The sequence below is a fragment of the Arabidopsis lyrata genome (genome assembly GCF_000004255.2).
Source record: "Arabidopsis lyrata subsp. lyrata unplaced genomic scaffold ARALYscaffold_6, whole genome shotgun sequence".
NCBI lineage: Eukaryota > Viridiplantae > Streptophyta > Magnoliopsida > Brassicales > Brassicaceae > Arabidopsis > Arabidopsis lyrata.
The window spans coordinates 7,989,534-8,013,622 of record NW_003302550.1 but is presented as its reverse complement, the minus strand read 5'-3'; the positions used below and the strand labels follow the sequence as shown (position 1 = coordinate 8,013,622).

Sequence of the window (24,089 nt, the reverse complement as noted above, 5' to 3'; positions counted from 1 at the left end):
GTGGAATATATACTCATAAATGTTTATATATAGAGAAGTTCTGAAATGAAAAAAAAAAAAACCAACGGACGAGATACAAGCATGTTACTTCCTAATAATATTAGGGGGGTGTTAAAGCAAACAACTAAAATTGTTACTCTTAAAAAATCTGGTAGATATTTCATCGCCATATCAACGAGACTAATTTGTAGTTTTGTACCATATAATTGGATAGGACAAAAAGTAACGTTAACTCGTATACTATAGGCCAAGTCTTTTAGAACGAAAGGACATGGTACAATTTTGACATTTATGATAAAGTTTGGCGATGGCTGGGGAATTATTTGATTAAAACTTGCTGCATTATTGAATTGTTTGAAATTTTTTTTAGTACATATATTTTTTTTTTGTACATATATGCTTGCAAATTGGCATTGAAGGATCAAAACGAGTTTATCTTGCCAGTCAAAATTATAAGTCGGTATATATGCACGACCACCGTAAAATTTACATGATGTTCTAAAATTAATTTAAAAAGTTTGACAGGAGGACTTATATATATTTAAGGGAAAAAAAAATTTGAGTGTTTTTTGGTATAAGTGCTGAATTTTTGGTTTGTACATTTTTTCTTACTGAAAACAAAAAGACTTTTGATCTAAAGAGAGTCACAAGACTTGAATTCTCGACAACATAAAAACAACTTATCAGCTAACTACCAACATTTGAATAAATTTTGGGTTTATTGCGATAAAACTTGTAGCTGAATATTTGCCTAAAATGATAGAATTGAGTCACATGAGTCTCCAATGTTCACATGGGGTCATCTTCTTCTTATTGACAAAATGACATTAATTGGGGGTTTTGTCTCTATTCTCTCCTCTTGTTACCATCTTTTCCTTATAGATTCGTTTTCTGTTTTTTCTTTTCTTATAAGAATCTTATCACAATACGTTTCGGACTTGAATTGCTATATTTTAGCTTGGAAAATGTTAAACTTATTGGCTCTTAATCCATATTTAGTTAAATCTTGACAGTGTGGATGATAATAGAGGTTTATATTTATTTGGTAATTATATATGGTTGAGAATTGACAGTATATATAAACTATGAACTGATTGAAATGACAATATCTTTGCCGGTAGTACTAGATATACGTATTAGTTTTAACTTTTAACATACCAATTTTTTAAAGGGTAATATTAGCAAATAGCCAAATTCTACACAAGAATTAAGAAACTAACGTTGTGTCAGTTTTCTTTAGAAACTAACTCTTTTTCTTGTGGGGTAGGGTTAGGATAAATACGAAATTATCCTTGTAAGTTATAGTAATTACAAGAACTTTGTCGCTGGATATAAAAAAATAAGACAAACAGAAACGGGTAATTTTAATGAATAACATGTATCAATAAAAAATGACACTAGATCTGAAAAAAAACATCAAAATGACTTGAAAGTTATGAAAATTATAGTGTTTTAAAAAATATAGCTCGTCAAAGGAAACAATAGCATGCCATTTCAGAAAATATAACGTGTTGAAAAATTATAGCGTGTTGAGAAATAATAGCATGCCATTTAAAAACAAATAACATTTTATATGAAAGGTGGTGCCGGTGGCTATAGAGGTGGTGGTGGTCGTTACATAAGTGGCAGTGATGGTTACGAAAGAAAGAGGTAGCAGATATTTCAAATATGGGTGGAGGCGGTGTTGTTGAGGTTTATATTGTAGTGGTGGTTTAAGAGGTGGCGGTTGGTGGTGTCGATACGATTCGACGGAAAAGACGGTGATGGTGGAGAAAGAAGACAAACATATACAAGTAATTTTAATGAATGACATGCATCAAATAAAAATCACACTGGATCTAAAAGAAAAACATTGAATTGGCTTGAAATTTGTAAAAATTACAGTGTTTTCGAAAAATATAGCTTGTCAAATGAAACAATAGCATGCCATTTTAGAAAATATAGCGTGTTAAGAAAATATAGTGTGTTGAGAAATAATACCATGCTATTTAAAAACAAATAGCATGTCATATGAAAGGTGGTGACAGAGGCTATGGAGGTGGTGGTCGTCGTTACGGAGGTGGCGGTGATGGATACGAAAAAAAAAAAGTAGAAGAGATTTCAAATATGGGGGGACAAGGTGTTGTCAAGGTTTATACTGTAGTGGTGGTTTAAGAGGTGGCGGTTGGTGGATAAGACGTTGTTGTTGGTGGTGTCGCCTTCGATTGAGAAGAGAAAGAGGAAAAGATATTTCAATTTCGATGATAAAGATTTGATTATGGGTTTGGGCATCGTTGTGGTGAAGAAGACAAAGGAGAAGAGAGTGGTTGAAGATGGATGGAGAAAAAAAAAAATTAAAAAAGAATAATGGAGAGAGAATATATAAAGGTTGCAAATGTAATTTACATAGTCTCCCCGACAAGATACTGTTGTTGAATGTTAGTTTTTTTATTCTTTTCCATTTCATGGTTAGTTTATGCATATTCCCTTTTTCAAAATCCATATAGCATATCTAAAATATATATTTTTTTCAATCCTAAAACAGTAAAACTTGTAAGTGAAGAATTTTTGGAGCTAGGTTACATGCATTACAAGAAAATAAATTCTAGAGTTTCCAAAAAAAAGATACAAAAAAATTATCAAGGAAATATAATCTTTTCAACCTACATCTCCAAGATAACATCCAAAACGCATAAATCAAGTCCAAACTTCTAATCTATCGATCTATTTTACTACAGATTTTTCATAGCTAAAATAGCCATGAACTAAACTTTACCAAATATTATAGACTTCAATAAACACCTATCATATCAGTAACTCAAGTGCACCACCACCTTAGTCCTTACATCGACGGTTGCCATCTCCACTAAACACCACAAATAGATCTTTTACCAAGCCATAGTGTGACGAGGCCACATACACCTATGTGTCTCTCATATTGAATCCTTAACACGTATGAAAAGTTATGAGCCTTTCCCTTTATATAACCAATAACATAACCTCCTAAAGATCTAGATGTCTACAAAAACTTCATATGTATATCTCTTTTTTTTTTTTTTTTTCATCTGTGAAATATATATTGATCAAGAGGAGATACAATATTTGAGCAACAAGTGCTGATAACCAGAACACTCCTACCTCCAACTAAACAAAAATTGGCTACTCTAAAGGTCAAACAAACCTCAGCAAACAAAAAAGCCAAGCGAAAGGACTAAACAGAGGAAAACCCCATCTCACTAACAAAGAGATCATGTAGCCAATCCGGATGACCGGTAGCTACATAAGACTGAGTGAAATTGTACTTTGTCACACTTTGGGCAATGAGATAGGGTCCTCTGTTCATTGATCTCGATTCTAGCACCACAACCCATTCCACAAAAACCTTCAACGCATTCTCCATCTCTGAGACCTGCATTCTAAAAGAAGGCCAGGCTAAAGGCCTATTGATAGCACTTACCAGCGACGGGTCTTCAAAAGCAAAGACAACCCTGGTGAACCTATGGCTGAACATACAATCTGCAGCCCACAAAAAACACTTCAAGTAAGCAGCATCCCAAGAGGATATATTGTTGAACATCCTCCTACTATGAAACTTCACTCTACCATGAGAGTCCCTTACAACCCACGATGCCCCAACCATATTTTTGCTTTTTACCCAAGCCACTCCTATATTACACTTGTCCCACAAAGAATCAGGGGCTTTCCATACCTTTTTAACCAGTCTTCTCTCACCCTCATGAAGAAGCTCAAGCTCTTTATCAGCAGAATGAGAACAAAGCCACTGTGAGGCATCACCTTTAATCTTGTTGATGGTATCCACAGCCAAGAACTGTTTGCCCTCAATGGTAAATTTGTTTCTGTTTTTCCACAACACCCACAAGATCCAAGGAAAAGGTTGGCTAATTTCAACAGGAACCTAAGGATTATTCCAAATGGAGAGCACATATTGGAAGTTTGCAAAGATTGAGGATTGGCTGAATCCCGAGGCAGGTGAAGGGAAGAGAGACAAAGCCCAAACCTGTCTTGTAATAGCACAAGTGAAAAGAACATGGTTGATAGATTCATACTCCTCACCACAAAACTGGCATCTTTGATCAATCCTCATTCCTCTTGTAGCAAGCCTTTCTCCCACAGCTAAGGCTCCACTTAGTGCTTTCCACATAAAGGTCTTTATCTTTGGAGCAGTCTGTAAATCCCATACTTTGATCTTGATTCCATTCAGGGAAGGCTGCAAAGTAGCCTCACATATTAAGTCCCTCTTTTGTGTATCAAAGGCCAACGCATAACCCGACTTAACAGAATAATCCCCAGATTTTTTGTGTTTCCAAATCCGGAAATCAGAATGATCCACCGCAGGCTTATTTGCCAAAATGCTCTGAATATCTTGAGGGAGGAACAAATCATCAAGAAGGTCAGCGTCCCAACATCTATTGGGAATATCAATAAGATCACTCACCATAAGACAAATGTTTCTTAGGCTTTGTTTGAGGTATGGTGGTCTCATTTCATCCTCATCACATACCCATGGATCCAGCCACACATTAAGAGACTTCCCATTCCCAACCCCTCTCTTTAAACCTTTCACAAGAAGCTCTCTACCGTGCAGCACACTTCTCCAAGCAAAGGAGGGACGATCCCCTATAGTAGAATCCAAAAAGCCAGAATCTTCAAAGTATCTACTTTTGAGCAACTTAGTGAGCAGGCAGTCCGGGAATTGCAAGAGTCTCCATTCTTGTTTAGCTAGCAGGGCTTGGTTGAAACATTGAATATCCCTGAAACCTAAGCCCCCATTCTCTTTAGATAAACAAAGCTTTTCCCAACTAATCCAATGGATCTTGCTTTTATGCTCAAGAGCATTCCACCAGAAGTCCGCCATTGCACTTGTAAGAGACTTACAAGTAGAGACAGGAAGTTTAAAACAGGACATTGCATAAACCGGCATCGCCATTGCCACTGCTTTTAACAGAACTTCCTTACCACCTTGGGACAGACTCCTTGCAAACCAACCTGACAACTTTGACTTAAGTCTCTCATGAATGTAGTCAAGCATATCAATCTTCGATCCACTAAAACATTCAGGTAACCCCAGGTAAGTCCCAACACCCCCTTCATTCATAATACTTCCTTTTTTCCTTCAATTCACATTATGTTGTGCGTTGAGCTGTATCAACTAAAATCCAATAATCTTTTAGTCTTTCAATCGTCATTATCTTCATTTTAAGTTTAACCTCAGCCAAAATAACCCTTTGAAAAGTAATCTAGCTTTTAGTTCCTAAATATTCCATTGAGCAACACCAATCATTTTTTTCCTTGTGGCTAATGTAATACAATTGTGGAGTTAGTTAAACTTAAACTTCTTTCTGAACCATATCATATCCATTGTAAAGTCAAATCTAAGAAAAGAAGGTTGGTCCAAAATAGAATGTAGGAAATTGAAAAAATATGTTGATACAGGGACACATACATGGAAAGATATATATAGGTGATAGATAAGATTCGTTAAGGAATTTTGATTAAACATCATGGTATGACTAGTAAACATTGTCATAGGCACAAAGGGAAAAATATCACTTCAAATTCAATATATAGTCCAAAACAAGACAAAGACTATCACACATAGACCCTAGGGTTTTCATTATTTAAAACTTCAAATTGTATATGATACCACATGGAATCAATAATGTATATGGAAAATTAATATTGCTTGTGAAGAGGGTCACTTCACTACTATCAAATGAAGACTTTGGATTCGATATCTTCCTCATTTCAAAAGTTTAACATTCTGTCAAAAAGAATGAACTCAAGCTTCACTTTTTTTAACACTTTTTTTTTTCTCAGGCTTAACTTCAATAGGAAACATTCTCCATCTGCTACCAGCTTTTCCTTTTCTTTTAGCCTTTTTTGTAGACAAAAAGCAAAAAGGAGAGACGAAAAAAAGATTACTTCTTTGAATGTTCTTCATCAACTTCAGTTCCCATCTCTCTTTATTTTCTTTTGAATCTTTGTAATTATCAAGGTCCCCATTTATGTCTTCTACACAAACTTTTACTTTCTCAAAAAGAAAGAGTTAAAAGAAATCCAAATGAGGGACACATAGAGCTATCCAAAACTCTAGCAGATTTTTCCTGTCTATCTACATATAGAATTGTGGTTACTACGAGGTTCGGTTTCTAGATTATATAACCCAATCCATTATGATAAACGTATGATTGCAAGTTATATTTGAGCAATGCGCAAACCAAAAAGTATTCAATTACATATCAAAGAGATTGATGAGTGTTTTAACTAGAAAGATACAAAGAGAAAGTTTCTCATTAGAGCTATATACATTACTGACTAAGACCAACAAATATGTGCAGAGTATGACATGAGAAAACACATTTAGTATAAGAAAAAAGAGCAAAAGAATTCGTTTTGACAGGTTTCCAAAAAAAAAAAAAAGAAGAAGAAAAAGAATCAAACATGGTGTTTAAGTGAAGGGAAGAAACCTCTTTTTCAGTGTTGTTCATCACTACTTTCCACTTTTATCTCTAAAAGCTCAGCGATAGGTTGTCTACAAATGGGACATTTGTTTGACTGAAACCTCAGTTCTTTTGCGCAGTCACTGCACAAACACTGCAAGAGACAACACAACATGATTTAGTCTCAAGGACAATTCAACCAAAAAGTTATATTCTTGTGAAAGATTTGATGTAGATTGGCTATAGAGTTTGAAATGACAACAATGTGAAGTAAGTCTAAGATGACGGAATTTGCCTGTTCATAACTGAAACTCTGCCAACGAATTATAAGTTTACCGACTAAATGAAAAATTGCGTTTAGAAGAAAGCAAAGAGAATAGCTAGAAGTTCGTACCAAATGTCTACAAGGCATGACGGCTGTGTTCTTAGGTTCAGTCAAGCATATGACACATTCTTTGTCACCGGTATCCTCTAAGCCCAACGCAGCATTACCTTGTGTGGTTGAATTATCGATTCCATACAACTCATGTAGTTCATATCGATCTCCTTCAATCCATAGGATCTGTTTCATGACTTTCACTTTGAAAGATCCATCATTAGTCTTCTCCAAACACGCTTGAGTAATTTGCTTATGAACAAATGGTTCCTCTGAAACCGAGCTTGGTGAGATTACTGTCTCGGCTGATATTACAAGTGGGTACACCTCTTCTGGTGATGGTTTCGACAGATCATCCAGTGAAAAGAAGCCTAGGTCGGTTCCTGTCCCTGGAGCTTGTAGAAACTTCTGCGCGGTACCTTTCTTGAAAGGGACTTTAATCGGTGGGAAAGCTTCTGGTAAATCCGGGACGATTGTGCAGTTTGATTCCTCCTTTGCAAAAAATATGATAGTGAAACTGAAAATAAGACAAGGACCATAATGAGACTCCTTGTTAGATAATCTCAATACCTAAACTTGGTATGCAACACAAGAGAGTAATAAGGTTGATTCAGTAGCTAACTAGCTTAGTGTTTCTGAACCATTAAATGAACTACAAGAACTCCTATTAGAGAATGATACAAAATCTGCAATCAGTTATGCAACTGAAGCTTGAATTGTTTGGTTTCTGAACCAATCACATACACATCAGCTCCACAGAACTGAACGAAAATGAAAAAAAATAACTAACTTTCACTAAAGAAATGAGTCATATCATGTAAAGTTTGAACCTTTATGATCCAAATTTGAGATTCAGTATAATATACAAGTCCCCTCTACGCTAATTAGCCAACCTCATCCTAATTCCGGTTCTAAAGTCGGAAGCTTCGTGAAGAATCAATACCTGCCGTCGAATAAGGCATCGAAGACGAAGGAAACAAGATGATGACCAGGGTTAAGATCGTCTGCTTCGAGCCTCACCGTAGCTTTATGCACATTGACATCGTTCTTCACCTTCTTGGCGCTCTGATGCTCCACGTAAGGTGCAGGCGGTTGCATAACCGGAACTTGAGGCGGACCGAAGAAAACCGGTCTCATCATCGGATTAAACCCATTGTGATGATAACCGGTGAAATACGGAGGAGCTTGTTGCGGGTAGTATTGGTTTTGATGGTAGTTTTGACCGTACGGTAGGTAACTAATCTGCGACGGCGGAGGCTGAGAAGACGACGGTGGTGGTGGTGGTGGAGGAAGAGAGAGCTGTGGAGTTGAAACGAGGTGGTTGTGAGAGTAGCTGTACTCGTTTTGAGGCGGCGGCTGTTGTGGTGGAGGATCGGAGTGATAGTACGGCGGATTGTGGTGGGGACGGTGGTGGTGGTTGTTGTCTCGTCGACGCTTGCTGAAGGAGATCCCCATAGCCTGAAGAAACGAGAAGAGAGACGGAGAGGAGATTCGGAGAGAAGAAGAAGTCAGATCAAAAGATTTGTCTTTGTTGAAAGATTATTAATTACATTATTACATTTCGCCAGATTTACTGCCTGCCATTTTTGTATTGAAAAGTCAACGCGTGTAATTTTTTTTTTTTATCGGATGTTCCCGAAGAGACTTGACCGGCTAATGAAAAAGACATGACCATTTCTTCTTGTTCAAAATCTAGAAAAGCACGTACTACATGACGTTTTTCGAACTGATAGAAAAATCTATTAAAAATCAACTACTATAGGTTAGTTTACTATATGAATTTCACAAGTGATGTTTTTCAAAGTTGACCACATATATCATCAACAAATTCTTAACTTTGAATATTATGTTAGTGAAAACTGGACCAACAAATTCTTATTTTCGAGACAAGTCTCACTTTTGCCCTTCCCGACGCCGGCGAGCATTGCTCGCCGGCGTCGGACTGTTCATTCCTCTCCTTTGTTTTGTTGTTGGAATCTCATCTTTAGTATGTACTTTCCCGACCACCGTGTTTTCTTTGAAACACCGGATTTGGTGGCCGGAGACTCTATCCTTGCGGATCTCAAATCTCTCTCCCTCCGCCGGTTTCTCCCGGCGAGAATCTTTCCCTCCTTCCGTCGGTTGACCTCGTCGCCGACGAGATCTTTTTCAACTTCACGAAGTCCAAAGCAACAACCTCCGCTACCTTTCCCCGCCGTCGATGGCCGCTGTCTTTCAACATTACGTCGCTTTATCCTATATCTCAACCATGTTGCAAACCTTCTCGGGATTTTGCAGAAAGTCTCGAAGATATATTCTTTCAAAGCTCCGTTGTCTATATCTCACCGACGACGAAAACTTGTCAACCTCCGATCTCCGACTCATCTCACAATCAATCTCTCCGCCGGATCTAGAAACTTCTCAGGTGTTTCCCGAAGATCCTTACCACCGTGTATTGTTACCGAACTCTCATACGCATCCTCCGCCGGTTATGCTGCTTTTCTCAAGCACCGATTCAGATCCTTCAGATCTGTTACCACAATGTGTATCAATCCTCTAGATCTGTTGTCGTCGAGTCTGCAATTTGTCAGAAGAATCTCCTCCCAGCTACGGGTGAGATCGGCTCCAACAGCCCGGAACTATTTTCCGGCACTCTTTCTCGCCTTTCCGGTTAACCGCCGACTCTGTCTCGTTTCTAAGTATCTTTGTCGATTAAAGGACGAAACCCTAATCTTGGTGGGCCTATTTCTGCCTTCCTGGTCTTTGGGCCAGAGTTCATATTTTTTGTTATTGGACCTGATGAGCCCAGAAAGAGACATAATGAATATGGGCCAGCTTTTACTCATGCTATTAAATATGGGCCAGCTTTTGCCTTTCTGGTTTTTGGGCCAGTGTTTAGTCTCTTTGTTTTTGGGCCTGTTGAAACCAATAAGAAGATCCTCGTGTTCCTGTTTAGTTGTATTAAAGTCTAATATGTTGAATCTGCAACGTTTCAATGGCTCTTCTATTAAGAGATTTTGCTTGGCAATTTGGAAGCTCTTATCTTTCAATTTTGAAAATTCGGTTCCAGGGAACCGTGATATTATGAGAGTTATGTGGAATCGGATAATAAGGCGTGAAACCAACCACATTCATTATGGTGGTAATCACAGCCTGTTAAAGCCATTGATGTCCGGTTGCAACAAGTCTGGGAGAATGAATCGAGGTGGTCATGGCATGATTGGAATGTTGACACTGGATCTGTTGTTTCCCGACTCCATTATTTCCTCCCATGAGGAGAGACATGGCTTTAACTTCCTCTTTGATGAAAGAGAGACCTTTTCTGCTACCATCCCTCAATGGCGAGGTAGATTTCTAATGTGCCTCCTCTTGAGATGCTTAGGTGTGTTCCAAAACACTTTGTTTTCTCGGGTGACTACCTACGCGAGACCGGGAGCACTTTTATACCCTTTTTCATCACTCATACTCACGGGCACTAACCTTCACTGCATCTCTTTGCTTGGTTCGGGAACTCTGCATTCAATTGGAATGAGTGCTTATGCACTTCAGGCGCATTATTGGAAGTATAAAACTGCTTGGAGTCTTTTGTATTCCTTGCGGCAATGGTTATCATGGAGCTTGGCATTCTGGAAAAGGACAGCCCTCCGCATCGACGAGAATCCTTCCTTCGTGGTGGAACTCTTTATCACTAGTATTTCTATTTCTTTTGTTGTAGCTCTTCAATCTAGTTATTTGTCTTATTGTATTAAGGTCCGGATGTTGTTTTGCTCTCGAAGCAACATACCGTGGATATCTATCCTCCTATGTAAGTTTATTGGTCTTCGTTCGTCTCCTCCTAGAGAGGAGTTTGTATGCCTTTAACTTAATATATTGGAGTGTTTGATGTCAAAAAAAAAAAAAGAATATTATGTTAGTGAATTATATTTAGATATTGAATTTATAAAAGTTTACAAGTTTTCATCTTAATTTTGGTTTTCTTCCAATTATGTTAATAAGATGATATTTTAAATAGTCCAACTAAAGTTGAGCCAATATAATAAAAGCCAATTTTGGTTATGAATAATACCCATATATTAATTGATGGGTTCAATTTATGCATAACAGATTTTGTGTATATATATATACCTAAGTCGGATTCAATAATCTTCATTAAATAACCAGTGATTCAACAATCTTTATCCACAATTTATGATAATATACTAATAGTTTAGGAGATTTTTAAGATATCTATAACATTTTTAGGTCAAAGATATGTTTAGACCCAGGATCTTTCAAGACGAACAAAACCGAGGAGACTGGCAAGAGAAACCCAAAAATATAAACCGGCCGGTTAAGAAGGTAACTGACCGGTTTCATCTTAGAATGTTTCCATAACCTGTGGTCTGTGGATGTCAACAAACTGTCTGATTAGCTGGAGCAATTAGAAGAAACTCAACCCAAAATCCATTTAGTTTCTTTTTATTCATCCAATATTTTAAATCACTGTGAACTAATAATTACATCTCAAAGTTATTAAGAAAAAACAACTTTTTAAAAATAATTTTTAATCTATGTTATTATACAAACCAATAAAACTATGCTTTGTAAGTTAAAGATAAAGATTATACAAAGTCTTCAGCAGCTTTTTTTAATGACTATGGTTTACTTGGTCCTGAGGTTGTTGAGCATCTATCTTTATTAAGAGAGGCTCATTCAAATCCGTCGAAGCATCATCAGTAACGGTCAGCTCTGGCAAGGCTGCAACCGCTTCGTTCATGTCTCCTCCGTGCTCTGCTAAAGCTTTTCTTAGAGCGTCCTTCGCCACCTTCGTAACACACACCATTAATATCACTGCAAGGAGACAGATAAAAGAAGGAACTAATAACATTAGTGATTCTGCGCAATTGAAGGAACTGGTAACATTAGTTATGTCGAACTAACCGGATATTACTAGGCTCGAAATCAAGAACGCCTGCAAATTGCAGAACATGGGTCAGAAAAGAGATTGAAACAAGAAGCTGAGAATGTAATTAAAATTTGTGCAGATCTTACCCAGCGACCTAGCGAGAATTCACTCCACTTGTGAGTTACATCAGAAAGGTCTTTTAGAGTTGTTCCAACATACACTAACGCAAGTGTTATTGGCTGCAAATTAACAATGTATCAAGCTGTATTATTTCGATCTAACAATTTAAACATTTTACCGTGGTTATGGAGAGGTTGATTAGATTAGATTACCATCATCCCTAACCAAGAAGAAAGCAAGTATGGACCTAGCCGAATTGGCGTGACAGATAAGAGGTAGTTCAACATGCTGAAGGGGAGAAGAGGAGCAAGCCGGAGCAGCAAGCATATCTATATTCAGTTTTGCATATTCATAAGTTTCAAAAGAAGAGTGGTCAGAACAAAATTTGTATTGGTTCTCAGTGCAAACCTTGAAGCCGGATTTCTCAATCGCGAGTGCCACTGACTGAAACTGAGGATAGTCCTTTAATTTTGCAACTACAAAAGGTTTTCCAATCTGCATAAGAGCATTTTCAAGTAAGTACCAAAATATCAAAAAAGGATAGCATCAGCGGTTTATGCATGCCGCTAAGCAGGTCAGTTCACAAATCTAATGGTTCTGTCTGCAAATCAATAAGAATTTGAGAGGCTTACTGTACGGCCTAGAAGAAATGCGGCTCCTGAGCCAAGTGTAGCACCGACTGAGTCCGCCACAAAACCAATTGGCAGCCCAAAAAGGTAGCCACCACCGATCTGAATACATCACAGCTTCAACCAAATAAGATTTCTCAATTTTATAGAAAAACTAGTCAATCTAACAAAGAAAGTTGAGCGTGGATGATAGCCGTAATATATTACACAAAAAAGAAATTTATGTATATACCGTGAGAACCGAGGCAGGAACAGCCAAAACTGTTAGAGGAATGTACGCAACAGCTCTGCACACATGACAAAAGAAAGAGAAGTTCAGTACCAAGGTAATCTTATGTTCCCATATTTCTAGAAGTTTAAATGTGCAAAGATCTCGCAATCTATGGATAAACATTAGCAATGAAACAGTGATAACGTAAGAATCTAATTAGCTTCATAGCTCAAGAAACAAGAAAGAAGAGAGACTTACAGGGCAAAAGGTCCCCAAGGCCCTAGATCTTGTTCAACCCATAACAAAAAATCCTTCAATAACTGAAAAAACACAAATGAATGAGTAAGTTTCAGATCATAAACTAGCTAATGCTACACATCACTGCTTCAAATGAAACGAATTCAGAGAAGGAAACATATTTTCAAGAGATAAATCCATTAGCTTTACACAGAAATCATATAAAAAGGGTAAATTCTCCTTTCACATGACCAAAGCTCAATCCTTTCATTGCTACGAAACCTCAAACGAGACTTGAAGAACACAAAGACGCCACATTTACCAGAAATTCAAAGAAAAGCATATGAATTTCCAGAAACCATCCAACACCAACAAAAACCCATATCAGAAAAACCACATTGAGAACCCTAATTTGGCCAATTACGAACCTTCTCAACGGGGAGAAAATAACAAGCTAAGACAATTGCAGCTACAAGGATAAGGAGAACAGAAATCCGGAGAGCAGATCCCCACGTGAACGCCATGAACGGCGACTCTACGATGCTAAATCGCCTCCGGTGACTATTTCAAAGGCGTTGCCGGATCTACTGATTGTTTTTTCTTTGACACGCGAGCTATTGAACCACAACAAACCGAAATTTTCCGACAAAAACCGCAACGAGATCTTTAAGGATGCGGAAAATCTGGTGCTGGTGCTTGCCTTGGAGATGATGTAATCCGAAACCGAAAAAGACAAACTTTTTTTTTGGATTTGGGGGGGGGGGGGGGGGGTTTCGTGAAGGTGTGGATTCAATTGTCGTTGATTTGGTTTGGGGAGTCCATGTTTAGCGTAAGCATAAGAACTGTGACTGGTTACATTAAACCGCGTGGCGCGTACCGACTTCCTTGCCGTCCTTAATCGATTTCGATATTATCTTAAAATATTCTTCTTCTTTTTTAATCATAAATATTCTAATTCTCGTTTTTATTTAGAATTATATACGATGAGATTTTAATATTTTACTCTCTTATTTAAATGACCAGAAGTTTTCTTTTAAATGATAGTATAAAATAATGACATTATAAAAAGAAGAAAATATGTTTGACCAAAAAATTAATAATAAAAAACAATGAAATTCAATAGCACAAATGGTATTTTTCATTATGTTCATTATCAAAATATTTAATTATTCAAAGTACTGATTCTTCGTTAATTAGAAATTTTTTATTTGAATGACGAACTTTTCAAAAGAAAAAAACATGCGTAAGCGGATGATTTGTCATTTGAAAATGAAGGATGACGATCTATTTTTCTTCAGCTTTGACTAAATACGAAATTTTATGGCTAACATAATAATCAACAAAGTCTACGCAAGACAAATAAAAGAATCTCCTAAGTCCTAACCAAACTTTAAAACAGCTCTCTCTAGCCTACACAAACTGCATTTAACAAGACATGAACAAGCATGAGATCAACAAAGTACTGATGCCCAATCTCGCCGTCTCTCCACCGCATCTTCGCCGGAGCTCTCCCATAGTGAACCCCATCGTTACACCGGTTATCAAAATGCCACGGATACGTCATATCGAAGTTATCAATCACACTCGAGACCAATCCTAACCCGTTCATTTTCTCCAAAAACACCCCATTGTACACTTCCATCTTGCTTGGGTTAAACGCAAGCATCCTCGCGTAACCGCCTGTCGCGATCGTGTTCCTAAAAACCACTTCCGGAGGTTGCAATCCGCGGGCTTTCACCGAGTCGAAAACGTTTCTCCAGAACCGAGCCGCGGTTTCTGCTCCTTTCGTAAAGGCTCTAAGGTTAGACCAGTGAACACCGTCGTGTAGACCCGAGTTAACGATCATCACGTCCGGTACACCGGTCTCTTCGGCGAAATAGCTTTTAAGCAACTCTCTAAAGCCATCATCTTTAAGTGAATCAAGACCTTGATAGTTTTGTGTCTCGTTCCAATGTCCATTGAAGATACTCGTGATCCTAACTGTTTCCGATGAGTTCTTCGGATTCGAGAACTTCAAATCGAATCTCCTTGGCACGGCCCCGATCTCTGGATGACCCAAGACAAAATTCAACAAGTTTCTGATCGAATCAACATGATTAGAGTCTCCCCAGAAGAAAATCCATTTATTCTTCAAACAATTCCAAGCTGATTCACAAGAGAAGAGCTTAAACGAGCAATGACTCGAGTAAACCCAACCGTTGCTTTCTAACTCCGATAAAGCTCCGTCGCACCATGGTTTCCGGCAACGAAAACCATCCGGTAAGCAACGGTAACGCCCATCGTTGCTGATTTCACACTCGTCGTTCTTACCAAGCCTAATCCACCGTCCGGACCAAACATCTCTGTCGAAATCGGACCGATCACATCTCCGAAGCTCCGGTAAAACAACGTCGGGGTTCTTAATAAACCGTAGTTTGAAATTCCGTAGCTTTTTGTTGAAAGCGAAGCGCGCGGGGCTAAACTTAAGACCTTGGAAGTGACGGAAGAGTAAAACAACAGTGAGATTATAATCTCCGGCGAAATCAGGATGAATCTGAAGAGATAAAGAGTAAGTTCCGTTTCCTAAATCTTTCACCGGTGGTCTCGATTTCCAGTTTTCACCGGAAAGATCAGTCTCGAAGTAATCTCCACCGATACAAACTCGTTTTCCAGAATCATCTAAGGATTGAAATCTGAATTCGTGAATCTCACCAGCCGCTAACTCTACTAAATCCTTCCCGTCGATTCCCGGAACAAAAATCTCGACGGTCTTTCCTTCTCTGCACTTCTCTCCTCCCGGAGCTAGCCAGTTTTTCAGTACATTCGCCGTGAAGTTCTGCTCTTGCTCGACGGAGATCCAAGAAAACTTCACTCGGGTCGGATTCAGATCCAGTGGATTGGTCGTCTTCGAAGTTAGATCTCCATGAGAAGTGAGTCGTATGGAGTAAGCGTTGAATCTCCATGATTCGATGAAGCTTTTGATTGTACAACCGTCAATGCTCCAGACAACAACCATGAGGAAGAAGACGAGGGATGTTAAAGCGCTTAATCTCCATTGATGCAGAGGACTCACCGCCGACGGAATCACTACTTTCTCCGGCATCTGAAGAAGCCTGAGAAAGATGACAATCGGAAAGAAATCAAATTGGCGACTAGGGTGGGATTTTTATTATTTTTCCTAATTTCTATTTTCTGGAGAAGGACATAAAAATGTCCCCAAAAGTAATTAGGTAAGAATTTAGAGATTGGTCGGAAATTCAATCTGCTCTGCCAAAAGGCGGAAGAGTAAGAAAATGACAATTTTTATGTACAGACGATTATACCCTTGTGAATCGGCAGATATTAGCATTGGTTCGAAACCGGTGATCGCGCCAACTAATGAGCACCGACATGTGTTGTTGGCCAAAGGAAGCGTGTTCAGAAGTCGCGTCGGCGTGACGTTGTAATAATGTACGGTGGGAATTTTATGACAATGTCGGCGTCACGTGTCTTGTTTGTTTGGTCATTGTCGCAACGCCGCTTACAAATTCTTTGCCGGGATAAAATTTAATAACTTATAGTGTAAAAGAATATATTGAGATTTTAGTGGCTAAACCACTAATTAGTTGAAGATTAGGTTTTGAGATTGGAACTTCATAATTTACAGTTTTTTACAAAAACATTTACAGTATTTTTATTAGGCTGCCCCACCAATGATCGGTTATCCTCTGAAATTCCTTTTTGTATAACTGAAAACTTGTTGCTAACAATGATAGACATTTTTGTTAAACAAATAATCTACATAATTAATTCTAAATTGGAATATATTGGTATAAATTTTTAACAATAAAAAAGAAAGAGATATAGCTTTATTACTATTAGTATGATGTTGATTGTTTTAAGAGGAAGCAGTTATATCCACTACTGGAAATTTCTGTTATTTACCTAACCTTGGGACAGCTCAATGCCTATTATTGGCGTCAGTGTTTGGTAATAATTTCCTTATGTTCTATCATCTTTACCTTTTTACCTTTGGTTTTTTACTAATTCAGAATTTTCATGTTCCTAAGCATCTCTGTTCGAACTGAACTTAAGGACTCAGCAAGAAAACAATTTTGGTTAAAGACAAAACAAAGCAACAAAAGAAGGATTATATAATAAGGAAGACATTTTTCTTAATGATCCAAGTAATATATCAGAACAAAAGGACAATAATTTACTTTTTTACTTTTTAAGGATAAATGGTTATGAATCAGCCAAGATGTGAATTAATTCATGAGATTCAGATTTGGATAAGTTTTTCATCCACATAAATGGAAAAAACAGATTTAGCTCCAAGGATCATCCCAACCACTGGGTCCTTCTCTTTTGACAAAACCAATAATGGCTTGAACAGCTTCATGAACTCTATTGGAGAGAGAGTGGTTCCCATGCTCTATCTCCACTTTCTCTGCTCCTCCCATTGCTTTACTTAATCTGTAATCACAGACTTCAAATCAATCCTTTTGATCTCCTTGTTCATGTCCAATCATTTCGATATCATTTTGATCCAAAGTTTGCATCTAAAGTTCTCTACATATACCTATTTTAACTTAGATTCCAAACATAATGAGCACAAAGGGGACATTCTTTTATATCTAAAGGTATCCTCAGTTCTAGATTCTCTTATTGTTGCTTTAGTTATATGGACTCACCTATTAACCAGTGCTTTTTTGTCGACATAATCTGGTACATACTCATCACCCATGGAGAAAATCACCTGTTTAGAACCCGAACATAGATGCTATAAGAAGCTAGTCAATGCCCAATTGACCACACCTAGAAACAATTATTTTCACCGGGTATGGAAATGCTTTTGATGGTTACTTTTGTTTTACCTGACAAGGTGTGTGAGCCATATGTCCAAGTCTAGTTTTCAACTGATCATCACTAAGGTCAGAACTAAACATATCGTCGTCTCCCATGTAAGCGCAGAGGGAGTGATATCTGCATGACGTAAGCAAAACATTGACTTTTGTATATAGACATGTTCAAAACACCATTTCTGCGACTATGGTACAAGGAAATATATATTTACCTATAAGCAGAGATTGGAGCACAAGGATCAGCTTCTCTAGGCATTAGCTCCTCTTCTCGACCTTCTTTTATCATGTTTGCAGCCAAGTCTATCATAGCTGGTGTCTCAGGAAGCGTTGCTTTGTACTCTCTGTCGCTGACCGGTGCCTATGTAAACATTGCATTAGGCAATATGATCAAAGCTACACTCCAGTCAAAACATACGATATAGCACACTACACAAGATCCAACTCAAGGCCTTTCACATAAGAGAACACGTAGCCTTAAGAGAAGCACGAAACGTACAAGTCAAAAAATCTAGAACTAGCACCTGCAAAATTGCAGCTCTGACAGCTCGGGAGCATGCAGCATTTGTTCCCATATAGTACACAATGTCCTGTTTCAAAGTGCGAGAAGACAATTGTATCTGTCATAACTTTTCTTTCAGAACCATGACCAAAAAGTGTTTAAGGGCTTAACCAATCACCTGGCAGCCAGTGCTATGACCAAGTAGAACAACGCCTTCAGAGTTCTCTTTATTGATGAGGTAGTTTATAAGCTGGTCGATTTCTTGTGCATCCTTCATCAAAAGTTACAAGGAAATATTGTTAATTACATTGCTCAACTGAGAAATTGTTAGTTTTCCCCCAGAGTCTATCAATATTACAAGGCAAGATGAAATCCATATTAAGTAAATCTTTACTTGTTTCAAGCTGGAAGTGCCAAATCCAGAATATGACGAGGACATCAGTAGTTGAACAAGTGACCATTTCTCTTTATCCAAAGCAATTGCAAGAGGTTCCAAGTAACTGAAAAAGCCAATTTGTAAATGTTCTATCAATTAATATACATGACGAAACAAGATTCGAAAGGGAATCTGCAATGTACACAATTTCTGCCAAAAGATAATAAGATTTAGGTCAAAGAGAGAAGCTACATACTCAGTAGCTAAAAGTCCATCGGTTAATCCACCGATAAATATCACTTGTTGTTTATACTCTCCGGTCTTAAAAGCAACCTGGAGATACATATGAAACAGAAAAGCAAGCTGTTGTTACTACCAGAAATCTACCCTTGAAAAAACCACTAGCCATAGATACTCATACATATAACAATCTCTAGTAAATCCATTCTGAAAATTCAGAAAGGATCCATCTTTGTTAACTCTGATCACTGCTGCTATATAAGTGGTCAACTAAAATCATCTAACATCATGGCTTGCTACGTTGACCTAAATTGTCTTTCCTCAACGAATCATAAACATGATCAGCAAACAAGCTTGTGCTAAAACAATCCCGAACCAATATAACAAACAGAAATGCTTAAATTACTTAGAAATCCAGAAGAAGCTATAGTTTTTAGTTTAAGCAACCCTAGAATTACGAAAGATAAATTTATTATTCAAGTTTTTCCCTTTTTGCTTCCAAGTAACTCAAAAGCAATCATATTTAAGAAATCGATATCGAGAAGAGAACCTGGATGGATTTGGGACCGTATTTGAACAAAACTCCTCGAAATTGATTCTTCCCTTTGATTGGTCCTCCGTAATCTCCGCTTCCACTTCCTCCTCCAGCCATGGAAGAGCTTTTAGATAGCTTCGCGGTGCCGGATTTGTCACCACGGCCGCGAACGATTCCGGAGAACCAGGACGTGGTCGTTGAGGAAGACGAAGCAGCCGCCGGAGAAGACGATGATCCCGATGTCGACGCCGCCGCCGCTGCTGCTGCGGCGGAAGAAGAGGGTAGCGAGAGAGACATGTTTGGCGACTGTGTGTGGCGGTTTCAGATTTCGTTTTCGAGACAAATGAATGAAAATTTCAGAGAGTGAATTACACGCGCCGTCATGAGCGTGACGAGAGAAAGTCGCTGGTATACATGTCGGACTTTTGAAGTTTTGATTGCGTCTCAATTTTTATGTTATAAATCTTATATTATAACGTCTAAATACATAATTAGTCTACTCTAATCTTAACTACGATGGCTCATAATGTAGTTATAATACTCCATATTTGACGAGTACATTATTTCGTGTCATTGTCATGTATGGTTTGTAAGATAATACTAATTCTTATTTGACGAGTAAATGTTAGACATTTATTAGGAGTTTAGTGGCCAACTTTTAAAAATTAATAAGAAGGCCTAAGGTTAATTATTTTGGCCCAATATTGGCAATGTATAAATCCGTTAGTAAAGCCCAATAAAAGACTTGCCAAGTTTAAAAGCCAACTACGAGGATTGTATCATTGAGCCCGTCCCAACATGTTTTTGCCATCCATTGTGGGTTTTTAACGTTCAGGAATTCTTAAAGATGTTGCTTTAGTTTCGGTCAGTGTTCTAAAAAGCAGTCTAGGCGGTCGCTTAGGCCCCGACTAGGCGTTAGGCTCTCATGCGACGCCTAGATAACCGCCTTGACCGTCTAAAATTATATAGATCTTGTTTAATGTATTTTTTCAATTTCAATTAGAGTTTTATTTATATATATAGTTATAAATATTCATATATTGTTTAATATAAATATAAATAAATATTTTATCTAATTTTTATTTATAATTTCATAATTTTTAGTTTTATATAGATATTTTATATAACTTTTATATATAATATCATATTGATAATGTTTTATGTTATAAACGTCCAAACCGCCTAAAAAATCGTCTATGCTCCGATTAGGCGTTCTAGGCGCTAGGCACTGGGTCACCGCCCGCTTAGCGCCTAGCGCTTTCTTGAACACGGGTTTTTGTAAATGGTAAATGCAAGCATCAAACACACACACAGAAAAACGTACCTTGTATACATGCATACGTACCATTTGTACTTTTAATCGGAGCATGTATTGTTTCTTTGACCAGACGACAAGTTTAAAGAAACGATAGTGATTTCCAAGATGGCAACATAGAATAAGCCAAAGATTTTCGTTGTTGTCTCGTAAATGATTCAGAAATGATAATGCTTATTGACTAGTACTTTAGTATAGTGACTAAAACCTTTAACAAACCAAATTTAGTGTAGTGACTTTCTCTAGAGTTTTTTTTTTTTTTTTTTTCCAGTCAATATCTATAGATAATTTTGTTGCTATGATTATTCTAAAATTATGTGTTTCTGTGCAAACGTATAATACAAAGCCAAATCCATCCGACAAAACAAAATGTCTGATTCAGAACTCCGCACCACGCCAGCAATTTTCTTAATCTACTAGTGCGACTAATAATTAGCTTTTTATTGTTTAGTTAATGACAATATTTTGATAATGATAATAACACATTAGCAATATTTTTATAATATCCAGAGAGGCAGAGACGATTGTTTGATTTGACCGTTCATCAATATAGCCATATCTGTATATTGATGAACTTTAATAAGAAGCAAAAGTAAAAAAAAAAAAAAAAATAGAACTATGATAAAGAAAAAAAATTAGAATGCGAACAGTTGCAGCATTGTAGTTTGTAATATTACTGGTGCGTATATAATTTTCAGAAATATCTTATTTGAGTTAATATTTATACCAAATTATCCTACATTTTTAACGTTTTATACGATTACTTTGAGCTGTAAATTAATAAGTGCATAAAAAGAGGCTAGACTCTAGAGAAACACAATGAAACTCGATCCATGCATGGTCATGGTTGGTAATTTTGTATGTTTTAGATTTTATTTTAAAAGTTTAGGGGTAAACCTATGCAACTCTATAATGTGTAAATAGGAACACGAATAGGAGTGAAGATAAATACTATATGCGTTCGAATCTAACTATGTACTGAATGTACATAATGTATTTCTTTCTAAATTATATCAATGTCCATTATCGAATACTCTATCAAATCCAAAATAATTAAGGTACGGGTGTAAGTATTTTCTTGAGAGAGAGAGAGAGAGAGAGCGAGAGAGAGATTCTAAATGAAATTGTGTGGTTGATTAATCATTTGCAAATGACTACACATGTAGAAAAATCCCCCTTTTGTGCTCAAAATACATATAGTACTCTTTAACCAAAACACCACCATCTTTCTATCTACACGAATCGTGTTTTTTTTTTATTGTATTGTACTCAATTTTATTAGAAAAGTGAGATTATGAGTTATGTACTAACGGAACAAGACTTCTTACATTTGTGCAACGCAGCCAACACTTGAGCTTAAATCCAACAACTATATAGCGATGAAGGTAAGCTGGCTAGTTTGGGCTAGCTAAGTTCTAACTTCGATATTGATGACGTTCGAATATTAGAGTTTGGCTGTAAATTCAACTTTTGGTTTCACATAAAATTACTAAAATACTTTCTTTTAAATTAATTAGTATGCATTTTAATAAAAAGAAGTCAGTGATCCCTATTTTTCTTTATGATTGATGAACCAAACGAGTTCATATGCTTGTTTATATATTTTGCTTTAACCTTAGATCATGTGCAATGAGAGGTTCTCTCAAAATATATTACTAATATATATAAATTAGTTTAATTGAATAATTAAATTTTAAGTGATGAATTTTATTGAAAACCAATTACATGTTGTAATGTGTGACATGAGTCTCTCAAGAGGTTTTCAAAAGTTCTCATGTGAGAATTCATGCTCATGTCTCTCTCTTATTTTTATTTATTTTTATTTTTTATATTCTTGATAACACTTATGAGATCTACTACTACATATGCTCTTAATCTTTTGCTCGAAGTTTTCGCAGCGAATTTACGATGTAAACCACCTACACCTTCATCTAGTTGAGCTTCCTCGGGAATATTTTATAATTGTAGTATTTTTGTTCATTCTGTTCTTAATCTATTTATTACTTGATTAATTTGTCTCGTTGTATGTGTATTTATTCTTATGCCTTTCTCCGATGGATTCCAAAATATGTTATAAAATATGAGAAACCCTATCTCCACTTTGGACCATGATAACATTTTTAATTTTAAAGGGCACACTAATTTAATATTTTTAATCAATTTGTTATTTTCTATTAAATTTTGATAGTTGTAATATTACTATTGTCGAACCGAATAAAATTTTATTTTTATTTCTAAAATAATAATGGGTCATGGTAAGTCTTTGGCATCGGCCCCTACCAAAGAAGAAAAACTAAAGAAAAGAAAAAAGAAAATTCCGAGAGAATAAATAGCTATCAATGTCAAATCTATGTTTCTTTTTAATGAGTGTACGGATACCTTTTCTAAAAAAAAAAAAGTATAACCCAATTAACATGTGTAAGGATTTTTAGTCAATAAAAGTGTAAAAAAAAAACATATATAGATGGTTTCCGCGAAACGAATATATATTAGGGGGACTCACAAAAATGCCCCCTTTTTAATACCCCTTTTCAAAAATACCCCCTCCCTAATAGCTTCCCTGAAATTGACTATTTTACCCTTAATGAGTAACCAAATTGACCAATTGAGGAACCAAATTGAAGAAGAGAAAACTGGGGAACGACGAACAAAAATCTCGGCGTCTCTCGTCACCTTCACAGCCGACGAACAAAAGGTGATGAGATCTTAGATCCGTCGATATCTTCATCTTAGATCCGTCGAGTTCAATCGAGTTCAATCGACGAGGATCAATCGATTCTGTAATCAAAAATCTGTGACTCATCCCAATCTGCATCAATTAGGTTCGAATCGCTTCTGAAATCTGAACCGTTTAGATCCAAAAGTTCATCGATTTCGTCTTCAAATCTGAATTGATTAATTAAGAGCTTCGATTCTGTGTTTATCTATTTTCTCGAATTTGTCTTGCTTGAAAATTATAATTCGTGTTACCTTTAAAAACTTTCTAAAACCATTGTAAAAATTTCTTCTTCATCTTCTCACTGTATTTATGTTCTTCAGTAACTATTGTACACTATTAGTGAAATAATTTTGATTTACCGTGTTTTTTGTGAAGATTGTAAACCTTTAAAAAATATTGTAAAACCATGAAGAACTTTATAAATACCTTGTGAACTATCATAAAGATACATATGTTTAACATTATAATACATTATCTTTTTATCAGGTCGTAATGATTGAGTTGAATTGCATATCTGGTGTTTGGAAACTGAAAAATAACAATTGTTGGGATTTTAAATTTGATGTTGAAAGAGGAGGGTCTCTTACTTTTATCAATGAGGATACGTGTTTCACTGATTTGTGTGCTGTTATTATAGAAGATTTTGGAATTGATGTCGGTATTAATATAGTGAAACTCAGTTATTGCACTTACCCCTCCGACCGT

The 24,089-nt window shown here is 36.8% G+C and overlaps 4 protein-coding genes across 4 annotated transcripts; all 4 read right to left on the bottom strand.

Annotated features, from left to right (window-relative positions):
- Positions 1-6,214: 6,214 nt before the first annotated feature.
- On the bottom strand, positions 6,215-9,086 carry LOC9309995 (probable E3 ubiquitin-protein ligase LUL3). Its single transcript, XM_002871812.2, has 3 exons — positions 7,760-9,086; positions 6,835-7,333; positions 6,215-6,594 (listed from the first exon to the last, which is right to left on the bottom strand). The coding sequence occupies exons 1-3, from the start codon at positions 8,269-8,271 to the stop codon at positions 6,475-6,477; spliced, it is 1,131 nt and encodes a 376-aa protein (XP_002871858.2). The 5' UTR covers positions 8,272-9,086; the 3' UTR covers positions 6,215-6,474.
- Positions 9,087-11,228: 2,142 nt separating this feature from the next.
- On the bottom strand, positions 11,229-13,844 carry LOC9307926 (TVP38/TMEM64 family membrane protein slr0305). Its single transcript, XM_021023315.1, has 9 exons — positions 13,306-13,844; positions 12,899-12,960; positions 12,662-12,716; positions 12,433-12,531; positions 12,209-12,295; positions 12,013-12,129; positions 11,827-11,919; positions 11,716-11,746; positions 11,229-11,625 (listed from the first exon to the last, which is right to left on the bottom strand). The coding sequence occupies exons 1-9, from the start codon at positions 13,399-13,401 to the stop codon at positions 11,423-11,425; spliced, it is 843 nt and encodes a 280-aa protein (XP_020878974.1). The 5' UTR covers positions 13,402-13,844; the 3' UTR covers positions 11,229-11,422.
- A 295-nt stretch (positions 13,845-14,139) lies between these two features.
- Positions 14,140-16,476, bottom strand: LOC9307925. Its single transcript, XM_021023161.1, has one exon. The coding sequence runs from the start codon at positions 15,957-15,959 to the stop codon at positions 14,283-14,285; it is 1,677 nt and encodes a 558-aa protein (XP_020878820.1). The 5' UTR covers positions 15,960-16,476; the 3' UTR covers positions 14,140-14,282.
- A 509-nt stretch (positions 16,477-16,985) lies between these two features.
- LOC9307924 (UPF0613 protein PB24D3.06c) lies at positions 16,986-19,964 on the bottom strand. Its single transcript, XM_021023356.1, has 9 exons — positions 19,366-19,964; positions 18,832-18,908; positions 18,594-18,699; positions 18,378-18,470; positions 18,222-18,287; positions 17,913-18,058; positions 17,713-17,821; positions 17,530-17,594; positions 16,986-17,311 (listed from the first exon to the last, which is right to left on the bottom strand). The coding sequence occupies exons 1-9, from the start codon at positions 19,645-19,647 to the stop codon at positions 17,164-17,166; spliced, it is 1,092 nt and encodes a 363-aa protein (XP_020879015.1). The 5' UTR covers positions 19,648-19,964; the 3' UTR covers positions 16,986-17,163.
- Between the last annotated feature and the right edge of the window lie 4,125 nt (positions 19,965-24,089).

Bases quoted from the DNA above. Each gene is read 5' to 3' on its own strand.
- LOC9307925 (XM_021023161.1), bottom strand. From the start codon at position 15,959: ATGCCGGAGAAAGTAGTGATTCCGTCGGCGGTGAGTCCTCTGCATCAA.
- LOC9307926 (XM_021023315.1), bottom strand. From the start codon at position 13,401: ATGGCGTTCACGTGGGGATCTGCTCTCCGGATTTCTGTTCTCCTTATC. The intron at 12,717-12,898 runs GTAAGTCTCTCT...TCATGTGTGCAG, and splicing joins CCTTGGGGACCTTTTGCCCT to AGCTGTTGCGTACATTCCTC. The intron at 12,532-12,661 runs GTATATACATAA...TGATGTATTCAG, and splicing joins TTCCTGCCTCGGTTCTCACG to ATCGGTGGTGGCTACCTTTT.
- LOC9307924 (XM_021023356.1), bottom strand. From the start codon at position 19,647: ATGTCTCTCTCGCTACCCTCTTCTTCCGCCGCAGCAGCAGCGGCGGCG. The intron at 18,909-19,365 runs GTTCTCTTCTCG...ATGTATCTCCAG, and splicing joins ACGGTCCCAAATCCATCCAG to GTTGCTTTTAAGACCGGAGA. The intron at 18,471-18,593 runs GTAAAGATTTAC...CTTTTGATGAAG, and splicing joins GCACTTCCAGCTTGAAACAA to GATGCACAAGAAATCGACCA.
- LOC9309995 (XM_002871812.2), bottom strand. From the start codon at position 8,271: ATGGGGATCTCCTTCAGCAAGCGTCGACGAGACAACAACCACCACCAC. The intron at 7,334-7,759 runs GTATTGATTCTT...TCTTATTTTCAG, and splicing joins GATGCCTTATTCGACGGCAG to TTTCACTATCATATTTTTTG. The intron at 6,595-6,834 runs GTACGAACTTCT...TGTCTCTTGCAG, and splicing joins TCATGCCTTGTAGACATTTG to TGTTTGTGCAGTGACTGCGC.